The sequence below is a fragment of the Arvicola amphibius genome, chromosome 3 (assembly GCF_903992535.2).
Source record: "Arvicola amphibius chromosome 3, mArvAmp1.2, whole genome shotgun sequence".
NCBI classification, from domain to species: Eukaryota; Metazoa; Chordata; class Mammalia; order Rodentia; family Cricetidae; genus Arvicola; species Arvicola amphibius.
Window position 1 is genome coordinate 100,779,831 of NC_052049.1, and position 13,368 is coordinate 100,793,198.

The following is a 13,368-nucleotide window of genomic DNA, read 5'->3' on the forward strand; positions in this document are numbered from 1 at the left end:
ACTGAACCTGAAGCTTGCTGATTGGCCAGAGAACTCCAGAGATCTGCCTGTCCCAGCCCCACCATTGCCAAAGCTACAGATACACGCATCAAGCTTGGCTTACGTGGGTGCCGTGGATTAGAATGCACTGTTTGCCCAGCAAGCACTTTATCTGCTGAGCCATCTTCTCAGCTCCCGATTTAACTCTATTATATTAAGGGGACCAGAGCCATGCTCAAAGGCTTGACATCCGTATACTATTTTTGCACTTCTGTAGTTCTTTCAAACAGAGAACACTTTTATTACATGATCGTATACCCCACTTCTTCGATATCTTTGGATGATACTGCAGCAGTCCTTATTCGACACACGAGGAAGTCAACCTCAGAGACGGAAATTCATAAACAGGGGAGGAATGGCTGGGATTCACAACCCAGTCTTTCCGACTATGGACTTGCTCCTGTTTCACTCCCCATATACTTAGTGACCAGCTGCCACGGGCCACTGCCACCATAGCGGCAAACAAGAGAGATATATGGTCCATCTTCCATAAAGCCTCAGAGGGGCTTTAGGTCTGGAAAAATGTTGGACCCCAACCTATCAAGGCACAAAATTCAAGCTGCCAACTTCTATTTCTTAGCCAATTTAACAATCCTATTCGATATTTCTGACAGTGCATTTTTAGCATTTCCTTGGATCAGTCTCCTTTCTTTGCAGCCCCTTGCAGCTTCTTGTGCGCTCAACTGACGTGGGGTGAACACACAGATCCAGGGAAGGACAAGCACCTACATGGGGCACCGTGAGGCCAAGGGTGGCGAATATGCAAATGTCCTCTGGAAAATCTAATCAACTCCCACTTTTCATTCATTTGAAAAAGGTCTTTCTGACAGCAAAATAAAAGCCTACAGTGTACTGGGTGCCTTGGCAGAGTGGCTTCCGGTTACTGCAGTCTTAATAACTGCCCTTGGAACGCCTAGCAAGTGACTGTATACACATGCTTCCTGTTTAGCCCTTCGCTCTTGACTTCCAGGTTGTTCTCTGATGCCTCACAGGGTCACTGGCAGGAGATCCCTAGTCAGTAGATATTGATAATTTGCCTAGCAGGTAAAAAGGCCAAAATTTGAACTCAGGGTCCCTGGGATTATATCCACATTCGTTTAATCTCCCCAAATTACCTCTCTCCTTCTGCTAAGAAAACACTTGCGTTAACGCAATTAAAACCCAGAAGGTTAATCTAGCACTTGGAGGTAAGTGAGTGCGCTCACTGGGATCTTTGTTTTCCCCTAGAGCTTTGAAGCTAAGTGTAAATTGACTATGTGCTTAGGAATTTACCAGCTCAGACAGACTGAAACAATCACACAAGAGGCCAAGTAAGAGTGAGGGAGGGAGAGAAAGCCCAGGCAAGAGCCCACATTCCTTTCAAAAGCTTCCCTTCATATTCCTTCTTATTTGGCTGATGCCCCAGAGGTTAGCCTGGCTAAGCCACTTCCTCTCAGAAGCGGCCATCCTCTGAGGGAGCCTGGGATTTGTAGTCTTCAGATCAACTGACCTTTCTTAATCCTTAAAGGGAGTATGACTAAAGGCATGCAGTCTCAATTTCAGGAGCTTTCCAGTGATGAAATGCACTGTGTGTGTGTTTTCACAAATCACAAATTCCTTCTTGAATAAAAGTGAAGCTTCTGTGTGTCCACCAGAACCCTTCTCCAGCCTATTACAGGGTCTCCGCCTTCCCCCTCCAGTCTCCGCCTCCTCCCTCCGGTCTCCGCCTCCCTTCTCTAGTCTCCGCCCCCCTCCAGTCTCCGCCTCCTCCCTCCAGTCTCCGCCTCCCCCTCTCAGTCTCTGCAGATACTCTACCTCTTTGTTACCTCTTGAGTTCTAGACTCAAGCCCCCCTGCTGATAAGGTAGAGGAGCCTCTGTAAAGAGACAGACCACAGCAAGATACAGGATGCTGCTTGGATAGCAGAGACCATTCTCGAAGGCTGGCTCCCCAAGCACATTCTTTCCAGCAGCTTTCAAAGCAACATATTTGCGTCATGGTTATTAATAAACACACGAGAAAGTAGTAAGCAACAGAAAGACATCAGAGTTCAAAACCTCTCCTAGGAAACAGGCTGGAGAGATGGTGGCTCAGCTGTTAAGGGTACTTCCTGATCCTGCAGAGGACCACAGTTCAGTTCCCCGCACCTGTATTGTGATTCCTAACCAGCTCTAAGCCCACTAACGGGGATCTAAAGTCCCTCTTCTAGACTCCATGGGCATAGGGCACTCACATGGTACACATACACACATGCAGGTAAAACACCCACATACATAAAATACAATAGGATAAATAAATCTAAAACTCTTTAAAACAAAACAAAACAGTTGTACCTTGGAAATTGAGGGGTAATGGTTTCAGAAAGTCCCAGATATACCCAAACCCCTGGATTCTTAAGTCCCATCTATACATGGTGTTTGTTTATAATTTAAGCATATCTTCGTATATGTTTAAATCACCTCTAGACTACTCTTACTGTTTATCGCCATGCACCGACGGTGGAAGCAGTCATTGCAGCCTGTTGTTTAGGGGACAGTGACACGGAAGATGTCTGGATGTGTTGGGTTCTGACGCACTTTTTACAAAGTATTTTTGATGGCACTGGTCTTTGAAATTGTCACAAATGAAACCTGGTCCTGGCAGTGACTGTTTGGGCTGAATGGGTGTTCCTTTTCTTCCTTAGCATTCGGGATCCTTCTCTCTCACTTGGTCTCAGACATTCTGTCTGCAGAATGACACTTTATGTATCACCCGTGGACTAAATAGAAGTGTTATACTTGTTCCCTAACTGCATGCAGACATAGGTTAGAGACAGCAATGATCATTTAAAAATGTTCTTAAACTTCTAGCGGTTTTTGAACACTAAAAATGTTTCAAAGTGACAGACATTGGAAATACAACTTCCTCTGGGTGTCAACAGCATTTTGGGACTAAAAATAAAACTTCTTCTATACATTGAAAATTTATGTCCCCCTTCCCCCCTATGATTTGTATGTTGACACCCAATCCCTAATGTGTGGCTATGTGGAGGTGGCTTTTTGGGAGGTGACTAAGTTATAAAGAGGAACTGTCATGAATAAGAATAATACCCCACATAAAAAGACTCCAGAGAGCTGCTTGGTCCCTGGACCTATGTGAGAGGACAGTGAACAGGTGCTCCTGTGAATCAGGAATGAACAATGAGTTCTCCCAAACACCAAATCTATGGCACTTAGATATTGGTCTTCTGGCCTCTAGAACTCTGAATACTGCGTTTCTGTTGTTTCTAAGTCACCCAGCCTACAATCATTTGTCATAGCTTTTCAAATGGACTAAGACACCTACCTGCTCTGAAGGGCTGTGGTCAGGTCCATAACAGAAGTGGGGGGTGAGGAGGATCCTTCCATAGCAATCCTCACGAGGTTGCTGCCCTCCTGCTTTTGCTGGCATTGTTTATCAGAAGTTACAATGTTACAGATGTTACAGTGGTTCAGGGCACAAACACAGAACGGTGGAGTAGGGGAAACACTGGCTTAGGAGCCAGGATGACGAAATTACCTGTTTGTTGGGGGCCTCAATTTAGCTGAATGTTTGTGAGTCAGCAGAGAACTTTAAACCTGGGCACTGCAGGAACTAAATGCCAGTCCTCCTCCAGTGAATGCTTGTGTAACAAAAGAGCTCCGGACCAGCTTCTGGAATGTGGAATGGATCATTGTGTGAGATACTCAGTGTTGCAGCTTTGTATAGGAAGAAAATCTCTTTAGAGGGCTAAGGAGGGGCTGGAGACGTGGCTCCTGAGTTAAAACCACTTGTTCTCTCAGAAAACACAGGTGAAGCTTGCCAGCAACCCTGTCAGGTAGCTCACATGGCAACCAGCTCATCGTTGCCTGTAACTCCAGTGTCAGGGTGTCTCAGACTCTCTTCTGTCATCTCTGGGGACCAGCGCATATGTGATACCTATACATACATACATGTATATACACACAGACACATAAGACAATTTCTTCAAAGGGGTGAACTAGCAGTGTGAACACCCTGTTCTTACAGCAGTCGGGCACGCGTATGTGCCTCCTTGTTTTTTCTAATAGTACTTTGTATATTTGTAAACTGATGTGAGAATTTTCTAGTCTACTACTTATAAACACACCTAGCTTTCCTCATTTCTCTTTTTATGCCTGGGCCGTTAATTCCAAGTCTTCATTTTTTTCTCTGTTAGAAGGCACTAGGAAATCCATATATGTATATAGATGTATGTACTTATTTCACTAATGGTCACTGCTTCTGTTTTGAATGTTGATAGCAGGGGAGATGCAAAATACAAAAAGGAAGAAAACAGAGCATCAACTTAAGGTATTTTTATATCACCTTCTAAAATTTTGTTCGTTTCTTCATAATAAATAATTAACCTTATTTTTTTCCCAGGTTAGGATGGGAGACAGATTACAGGACCACTTGAAGATGCAAAAACCCATAGTTGTCCAAATCCCTTACTTAAAGGACACAGTATTTACCTGCATATCCTCCTAATATCCTCTAGATACTATCCAGATAGTATACAATATCAAATGCAAAGGCAAACACTATGCAGTTAGTTGCTATAATACATAATTAGGTAAAAATGTCAATAAAAAGAGTCTGTATACATTCAGGAAAGTTGTAATTATTTATTTTTATTTATGTGTATGGGTATGTGTGTATCTGTGTAAGTGTATGTTCTGTGTGTGCAGGTGTCTGAGGAGGACAGAAAAGAACATCAGATCTTTGGGAGCTGGAATTAAAGGCAGTCGTGAGCTTCCCAAAATGAGTGCTGAGCAGTTAAGAATTATAGGAAGTTGTGAGTCTTCCAAATGGGTGCTGGGCACCCAATCTGGTTTCTTTGCAAGAACAGCAATTGTTCTTAACCTCTGGTTGTCACTCCACCCCACAATTTCAAACAGCTTCTGAATATTTTCAGTTATGGCTGGAGGAATCCACAAGAGTGTATCTATGGTGTAGCAGCTTGCCTGAGCAACATGAAAATCAGTGTGTGTGTGTGTGTATGAACACACACATATATTGAGAATATATGCTCAATGTATTTTAAAATGTAGGGTGCAAGTTTAAAGAGTTGGAAATCAGTGTTCAGACCTCATTTCAATTCCTTCAGGTAGACCTACCTGGTCCGGAAGTTACTCTGTTCAGCTCAGCGCAGACCATTGGTGAAAAGACTCCTTGATGGGGGTTCTAGACTTACTAATTCTGTAACAGTCCTTGCAACAACAAGGGCTTTTTCTAGTCTTACTCATCTTTGTTATAAAGCAGAGGAACAATCTCCCTTACAGGGAAGCCATTTGAAGCAAGCTTCTCTATTGGGCAGAAAACAGAGCTGGAAAAGCATATAAAGCCATACTGTGGGACTTAAAATGAAGCTAGATTCTTGTTTTCCATTGTAGTATCAGGTCACCTTTTTGGGGAGAAGAGTGTCAATTACTCCAGACAAGGTCCTGAAGAGGGCTGCTTCTGTAACTCCCTGGATACAGTTTACCCATGGCTTTGTCTCTCCCAGCTGGCTTAGACAATGCTGAAAACATCATGACCAACACCTTGAAACCTCCCTGACATTGTACTGCAGAGTGTGCATTTAGTGCAGAAACGAGTAGGCAGTTTTCCCGTGGGTCCCGTGAGAGATCTCAGAGGATCAAAGTGGGATGCACGAGCCCGATGGCCTGACTTTGATTCCTAGGACCCATGAGAGGAAGCCACACACAGAGGTAGGCACCTATAATGAGAGACAAAGCAGGAGAGATGCGGGGAAGTTTGTGGACCAGCTAGCCTGATGTCCACAGGGTGGTAGAAATACAGAGAGATTCTGCCTCAAAAAATAAAGTGAAAGGAGAGAACCCACTCATAAAAGTCGGCCTCTGACCTCTATACTTGCGTGATGGCATGCATACATGAACACATGCGTGTACACACACACACACACACACACACACACACACACACATGCCCCAACATTAATAAAGACAATTTAGCTTTGGGATAGCTCTTGATCTGGCAGTAAATAAGAACACAGTGTCTTCAGTTCTGAGAGAAGGCACAATTTATTTAAGTCAAATTATTTTACAACAATCTTCGTTGGACAGTTGTCAGCTTAACACTTAAGTTTAAAAAGTCACGATTACTTGCAAAATTATATATATATATTTTTCAGTCTAAAAATATATTGCATATATGGAGCGGGAGAAGCCCTCGTGTCCACGAGGCAGAGTCTGTTCTTCTCAGGTTATTGCAGCCCTGTTATTTACAGACATTTCCGAAGCTCTGCAGATCTAAACGCATCTTTCCTTTTGTTTTGGCATTCCTGTTAACTAACTGTACCACGGCTTTTCTTACTGAGAACACAGTGACTTTAAACGCCCTGTATCTTTTCATCAATAGTCACATTATGCTTATTTAAAAAAAAACCAGCTATAAAAACGTACAAATAGCCCAAATGTACAGATTGACAAAAGATGTACAAATTATATTTAAAAAAATAACAATGATTGATTTGATAGTAAAACTGCATTTGTGACCGAGGTCAACTCGTTTATTCACTCTTTTTAATTTTTAATTATTCATTTTTTAATACTGTGAGATATAGGAAAATAACTCTGCATAATTTATACAGTAAGTTGCCTTCTGATTGGTTGACCGTGATCGGGTGGTCTGACAAACGCACAGCGTTTGCGAATCTGTCTGAGTTTAGAAATCCCTATGACTTCTCAAAGTTCTGGGACCCACTGTCATTAAAAAAAATAGTTATTTAAACCTCTGTCCTTCAGGAGTGTCCGTGCTTGTATTATACCTTAGCTCACATTCTGACTATGTCTGGAGAGAATGGTCAGCCAAGTACATATTGTCCAATGAGAGGGATTTTGTAATACCCATGGCTTCTTAAATACACACATACACACAAAACTTTCTTTTAAATTCCAGTTGGGTGAAAACTTCCCTGGCCTCACAGCCAGTGTTCCAGTTGCCATCTGCTGAATTAAGTCCTCCTAAGATAAGATTATAAACATCCTGCCTTGATTTTCACTAAGTCTCAAACATTACTGGTTAAGTCCGTGATTCATTTTCCTAAGGAATCCTACCATGATGAGACCCGTGTGGTTGAGAAGAAACTGCTTTGGCCATAAAACTTATAAAGAAAATTTACACTTCTTTCTCAGAACCATGGTATAACCATTCCATTAACCTAAATATTTGACTCATTGCATGATAGGAGGTTGAGAATCCAAACTGGGGTACTGGCCCATGGAATGATTTGGTTTTTGTTTGTTGTTTTGTTGTTTTTTTCAGGTAGAGGAAGCAAAAGTTTTTGACATAAAAATAATCATTTTTAAAAGAACAAATGCAAAAGTTTCATCCAAAAGAAAGAACGTCCAGTTTTCTTGTCTCTTCAAGGCCACTTATGCCCATTAGAGTCCAGAGTATCCAGGAAAAGAGAGAGCTGGAACTTCAGCCAGAAGGCCACCGATGTTAAGTTCTAGTAGTAGCTGCCTAGGTGTGAAGGCACATGGGTGTTAGGATGGCGGGGGACACTGGGGTTGGGGTAGATCCCAGCAGTGGGGGAGGTCCAGTATTGTGACGCAGCTCCGAAGAAGCTGGAGGAAGTGACAGGCATGGAGGACGGGTGGGGAGAGACAAAGTTCACCTTCTGTTGATGGGCATGGTAGGAAGGCATGTAGGAGATGTCAGAAGGGTACTTATACATGGAAGACTCAGTGGGGTGCGGCTGCAGGGCCTGGGCAATGCCGTGGAAGTCAAATTTGTAGGCATACCTTTTGCCATGCACTTTGGTCATAATGTTTTTATCGTAGTAATATCGGAGGGCCCGGCTCAGCTTGTCGTAATTCATGTTGGGCTTGCTCTTCCGCTCTCCCCAGCGCCTGGCCACCTCATCGGGGTCCGTCATTTTGAACTCCCCATTGGTTCCCTCCCAGGTGATACAGCTGGCATTGGCGCTGTCGGACAGTAGCTCCAGGAGGAACTGCCACAGCTGGATCTGCCCACTTCCTGCAGGCGGCGAGGAAACAGGAGAAAATGGTCTCAATGCTGATTCTTAAAACATGGCAATTTGGGTCCTTCCTAAGAAACCCTTGATTTCCTCTTGGGTCGGAATCATGGAGACAACCTTCTCTTACCCTTTCCTTTAGAAAATAGAGGTAGGCCCGTAAGAATTGCACATATTCACAGGGCACAGGGTGCTATTTTGGCAAGTGTGCACAGTGATTGATTGATGTTCAAAGTGGGGTAATTAGCATGCCCATCGCTTCAAATGTTAGAGCATCATTAAAAATCCTCTCATCCAGCTAGTTTGAAAGATACAATAAGAACGGCTAACTCTACTGCTTGCCACTGAGATTAGCATATTACACAAGGTTAGATCTTAAGACAGACCGTCCCAAAGGTTGGTAAGGAAGTGCTGGCTTTGTCCCAGTAAGCTGTTATGTTCAGCGAAGCCAACTCCCCACATCCTTTTGCTAAGATTTTTGACTCTCTTCTTCTCCTTAGGCCCAAGTCACTATCTAATCTCTACTTAGGACTAAAGTCCCTTTGGTTACTTTTGGCCCTAAAGAGTGTCAAGCATCCCAGAACCTCTTGGCTGTTGCTGTGAGGAGTCACAGGGAGAAGAAACATCGTGGACGTGGGGTACACTAAGCTGGGCTTTTTTTCCAGCAGAGTTCTAGTGTATAGCTTTTAATTTCTGCACAGAAGAATGTGGGCAGAGGTAAAAATAGCAGGAGGGGATGCTGGGTGGCCTCTTTATCTTCTGGGCAAGAAAGGGCCCATGCTAAAGAGCAGGGAGGAGGCCCAGACAGCTTGTGTTTCCTGTGGTGTTCCAGATGGAGCAGGCATGTAGGCCTGGCTGTGTTGCCTTTAGTTCCCAGTCTCCACGGTTTGGGCTTAGGAGAACACATTTGAGAGTGGGTTTTAATGGTAAATCCTTAACACATTGTCGAGTTGACTTGATGTGCAACTCTTTAGGGACACACTTCGTTTGAAAAGGTTGGATAACTACAATACTCAAATCAAAACCAAAGCACCTGGAGACATTTATTCACGAGCCTTGTATGAGGAGTAACTGAGAGCATCTTTCCTCATTACAGCTTCTGCTTGGGTCTTTACCGCGAGCACAAACCTCTGTACAAAGATGCAGGGCACACATTTGTTCTACAGAAGTGCCTTCAGCCAGTGGGCACTGCTGCCCGCTAACAGGCCCTGTTGTCTGTGCACAACTGAACGTTTGACTAAGGAAGCACATACAGCTCCCCACACAGGGCTGGACTCGGGACTAAGGTTTCTGTGACCTTCCAGATGCAGTGAACATTCTGGAAAGGAAAGCTGGCAGGACAAGGTTACTCACCAGGGTTGGCTAGGCGGCTGCTGGTTGGACCCAGGATCTGGTAAGGATCTAAAGAAAACAATAACAAAAGAGGTTTGCTTCAGTCATCGTCAGACAAATGGACAGCAGCAGCAAGATGAAGACCCCTCAATGGTTCTCCCTTTTGTCTCATAAATAAACTTGATTTTGATTTCATAGGAAAACTTGATCAAAGACCTTGGTCACAGTTATGGCCCAATCAACATGGAACAGCAACAGCATCATTTCTTCATGCTTAGTTTCTAAACTTTTAGATTATGCTGTCCTTACCCCAAACAAAATCACCCACACATTTGCAGAGAAGGTGGCTAATAATCAGTCACACAGGGAATAAACTTGAGGATTGCTTGTTAAACGGGCTTCAAGGAGGCCCCATGGTGATTACTAGATGTTAGTCCCTTTCCAGTGCTGAAGACCTTACACATGGCTGAGGTTTCTGATGGATCATACAACCCACCAGGCAGCCTGGATTCTCGTCCCAGCTATGTCATGAACTAAAGCATGTTTTGGGTAAACTCTGGGTATCAGTTTTCTCAGCTGAGAAGGGTGTTTCGGGTACCGGGCCTCAGTTCCCTTCTAGCAGAACACTCTGATTTTAAGCTTGGAAATAGCAACACTAACCACAGTTTGTATTTCAGCTATAAAATGGCTGCTTGTTAAAAACACTGTTTTTTCCCAATTATAATTGTAGTTATTAACAGATTAATGTAACTTCTTCTTAAAATCTTGAATTAACTGGTACATTTCTTAAAACATTTTAGCCCACCTTCTTTTTTATTAGCTTTTAATATTTATTTAAATGACACTGACATAGTTTGGGCAGATGATATTGGTTTTCTTCCAACCAGAACTTTTAAAAAATTGCTCTACCTGACTTGGTTTTTGCTTGAATTTCACCTTTTATTCATTTTCTGTGTTTTGGGTGGAATGTTTGCCCATCCCAAAGCAAACGACTTGTTTAATTCTTAATTCAGCTGATATCACATGTAAAAGACAATGGAGCTGAGAGCAATGACTGTCTTCAGATCCGTGAAGGGCCTTCGTGTGGGACCTTTCTCCAGAAGACAAAGTGGCCAGAGGGGAAGCTAAACAGAGGATGCTTCCTCAGAAGAGAATTGAGCCAAGGTAGGGTTGTCAGCTTCCTCTTTGCTGCAAGTGTGCAAGTATGAGCAAGGGCCGAGGTGGGGGTGGGGATGCATGTCCTATTAGATCATGCCGTAGAGGGTATTAGTGATTGCAGTCTGTATGTCATTTCAGTGTTAAGTGTCTCTAGGTTCATGGCTTCAAAGTTTTTCCCTCTTATCTGTTAAGAAGATTCATCACTAGGTAAGGGTATCTGCAAAGTATGCAGCTAAGTATGGCTTAGTGCAGTGTAAAAGGCTTGGAAAAGAAGTGGGGACTCTGGCTTCAGCCCTGTTTGTTTTATAATAATTCCTTACACTCACTAGATTTCTTCTACGAAATAAGGCATTGGGCCATTTCAGCTTGAAGTCCCTTTTCTGTCTGATATTTAACAGATGGTTTCCTGGGTCTGGTACTTGCTACTTAATTCACAGATACTCTCTTAGAAGAGACAATGTGTGAAGTAGAGTTGTCCTTGGTATACATAAGGAGTAGATGCTAAGACCTATCAAGGCTATTAAAATCTGTGGCTGCTCAAGTTCTTTACAGACAATGCGGTATTTGGATATGATCTATGCATGTCCATCCATGTCCTTTAAATTATCCCTAGATTACCGATAGGATACAAGTGCTATGCAAATAGCTGTACTGTATTGTTGAAGGGATAGTGAGAGAAAACCAGACTGTATCCACTCAGTACAGATGCACAAGTTTATATCCACTGAGTACAGATACAGATGGTTTCCTGAGTGCTATCCTGCTGTGGGCGGTTAGTGCCTTGCTGTGGAATAATCCTTTTCTACACTATGAATATGTATTACTCTCATTGGTCAATAACAAGCTGACAGCTCATAGCTAGGCAGGAAGTTAGGCAGGAAAGTCAAACTGAGAATGATGGGAAGAAGGAGGGCAGAGTCAGAATGCCAATCAGCCACCCAGGAAGCAAGACATGCCAAAGGATAAGTAAAGCCAGAAGTCACATGGCAATGCATAGATTAATAGAAATGGGTTAATTTAAGTTGTAAGAGCTGGTTAGTAATAAGCCTGCACTATTGGCCAAGCATTTATAAATAATACTAAGACTCTGTGTGGTAATTTGGAAACAGTTTTTGGGATGGGGAGCAGGTAGTTGGGACAGAAAAACTTCTGTCTACAGATTCCCAGATGAAGCACACAGATGTGGAGGGCCAGCTGTGTACCATCTTATTCCTCCACTGACTGTGGAATCCACAACCGTATAACACACAAAGGAGAGGCTACACCTCTGATTCAGGTACCTGGCTGGGGCCGCTGTTCAGTGTTCTTGCCCATGGTCTGTGCTCCTCCAAGGGGAGGACCTATGGAAAAGAAAGCAAAGGTGGTAAGTGGATTCTTCTTCATGGAGTGGGAAAATATCCTTCCTTCATATCCCCCAGAAGGAGGGCACATGTACTGCCATCCACCCACTCTCTCATTGACTCACATATTCATTTTATTATGAATGCTTCTCACATTGCTATGCTGGCATTAGCAGGAGATTTAGCAGCAAACATATATATATATATGTGTGTGTGTGTATACACACACATACACACACACACACACACACACACACACACACACACACATATATATATATATATATATGTATATATGTTTTTTTTTGAGATAGGATTTCTCTGTAGCTTTTGAACCTGTCCTGGAACTAGCTCTTGTAGACCAGGCTGGCCTCGAACTCACAGAGATCCACCTGCCTCTGCCTCCCGAGTGCTGGGATTAAAGGCATGCACCAGCAAATTTATATTTTAACAGAAGATCCAACACGGAACAACGCCTGCTGATTCAGGGTTGTAAAATCCATTTGAAAAGTGGGACCTTGACTGGGGGGGGTGTGGGGAAGAGTGCTTGCTGCAAAAGCATGAGGGCATGAGTCCAGACCCTGAGCATCCACGTACAGTGTGGTGTGGCTGCATGCATCTGGAGCGTGGAACTCAGGAAGGGCTTGGCTGGCAGAGACAAGAAGATCGCTGAAGCTAGCAGTCAACCTCGCCAAGAACTGGTGAGTTCCGGGTTTAATGAGAGACCTTGTCTCAAGGGACAAGACAGCGTGACAGACCAATGTCTTCCTGTGGTCTCCATGTGTATGCATGGGTACATGCTCACACATGTCCCCCAAAATGCACGCATGTCTCCCCTACACAAATAGATCAGTTAAAACTAGGGTCTTTGCAGACAGCTCTCCTGAGGAAGTGACAATTGAGCCAAGATCACCTGCTTCCTGTGATTCTGTGTTTTGTGAGGGGTTCCTCCATAGTGTCTCACGCATGCCCTCTCCATTCCTCCCTGTCGTCTCCATCTTGACTGGGTGCTGCTTTTTGTGTGCTCTATGGCTCAGTGTGACTGGCACCCTCACGTCTCTCTTCCCGCTGACCCATCGTGCTGCTCAGCACTTCGGTGATTTCTTACCACCAAGGATGTAGGTCTACTCTCCCAGTATCATTCACTAACCCTTGCTCATCTTTTGCCCACCACACACCCTAAACTCCAGGATCTGGGGTTCTCATTGCCAGACATGTCACCATGGTCTTCTCCGACCTCCACCCATCCAGGCTAACCTGTCTTCTCTTGTTCCCTAGACAGAAACCTGTCCTGTCCTTGTAGAGCTAACTGAAATGGCAGCAGATGCACGGGCATTCCTTCCCACCACCCAGATGTGTGTGATTTCTCTCCCCTGCCTAAATATCTGGTCCATGCCTGGCTCATCTTTGTGTGTCTTCCAGGGTCACATGCTGTATGCAGAATGAACACTCACACATACTCGTCACCGAGATCGATACTGGTTAGTGCTTGTACAATCAC

The 13,368-nt window shown here is 43.8% G+C and overlaps 1 protein-coding gene across 1 annotated transcript in view; it reads right to left on the reverse strand.

The window, feature by feature from the left end:
- Positions 1-6,055: 6,055 nt before the first annotated feature.
- Fli1 (Fli-1 proto-oncogene, ETS transcription factor) overlaps positions 6,056-13,368 on the reverse strand; it is a 116,774-nt gene continuing 109,461 nt past the window's right edge. The window contains exons 7-9 of the mRNA XM_038322329.1: positions 11,808-11,867; positions 9,391-9,438; positions 6,056-8,039 (exon numbers count right to left, since the gene is read on the reverse strand). Of these exons, the coding sequence (XP_038178257.1) occupies positions 7,510-8,039; positions 9,391-9,438; positions 11,808-11,867 (638 nt within the window). The 3' untranslated portion in view covers positions 6,056-7,509. The remainder of the gene's footprint in view (positions 8,040-9,390; positions 9,439-11,807; positions 11,868-13,368) is intronic.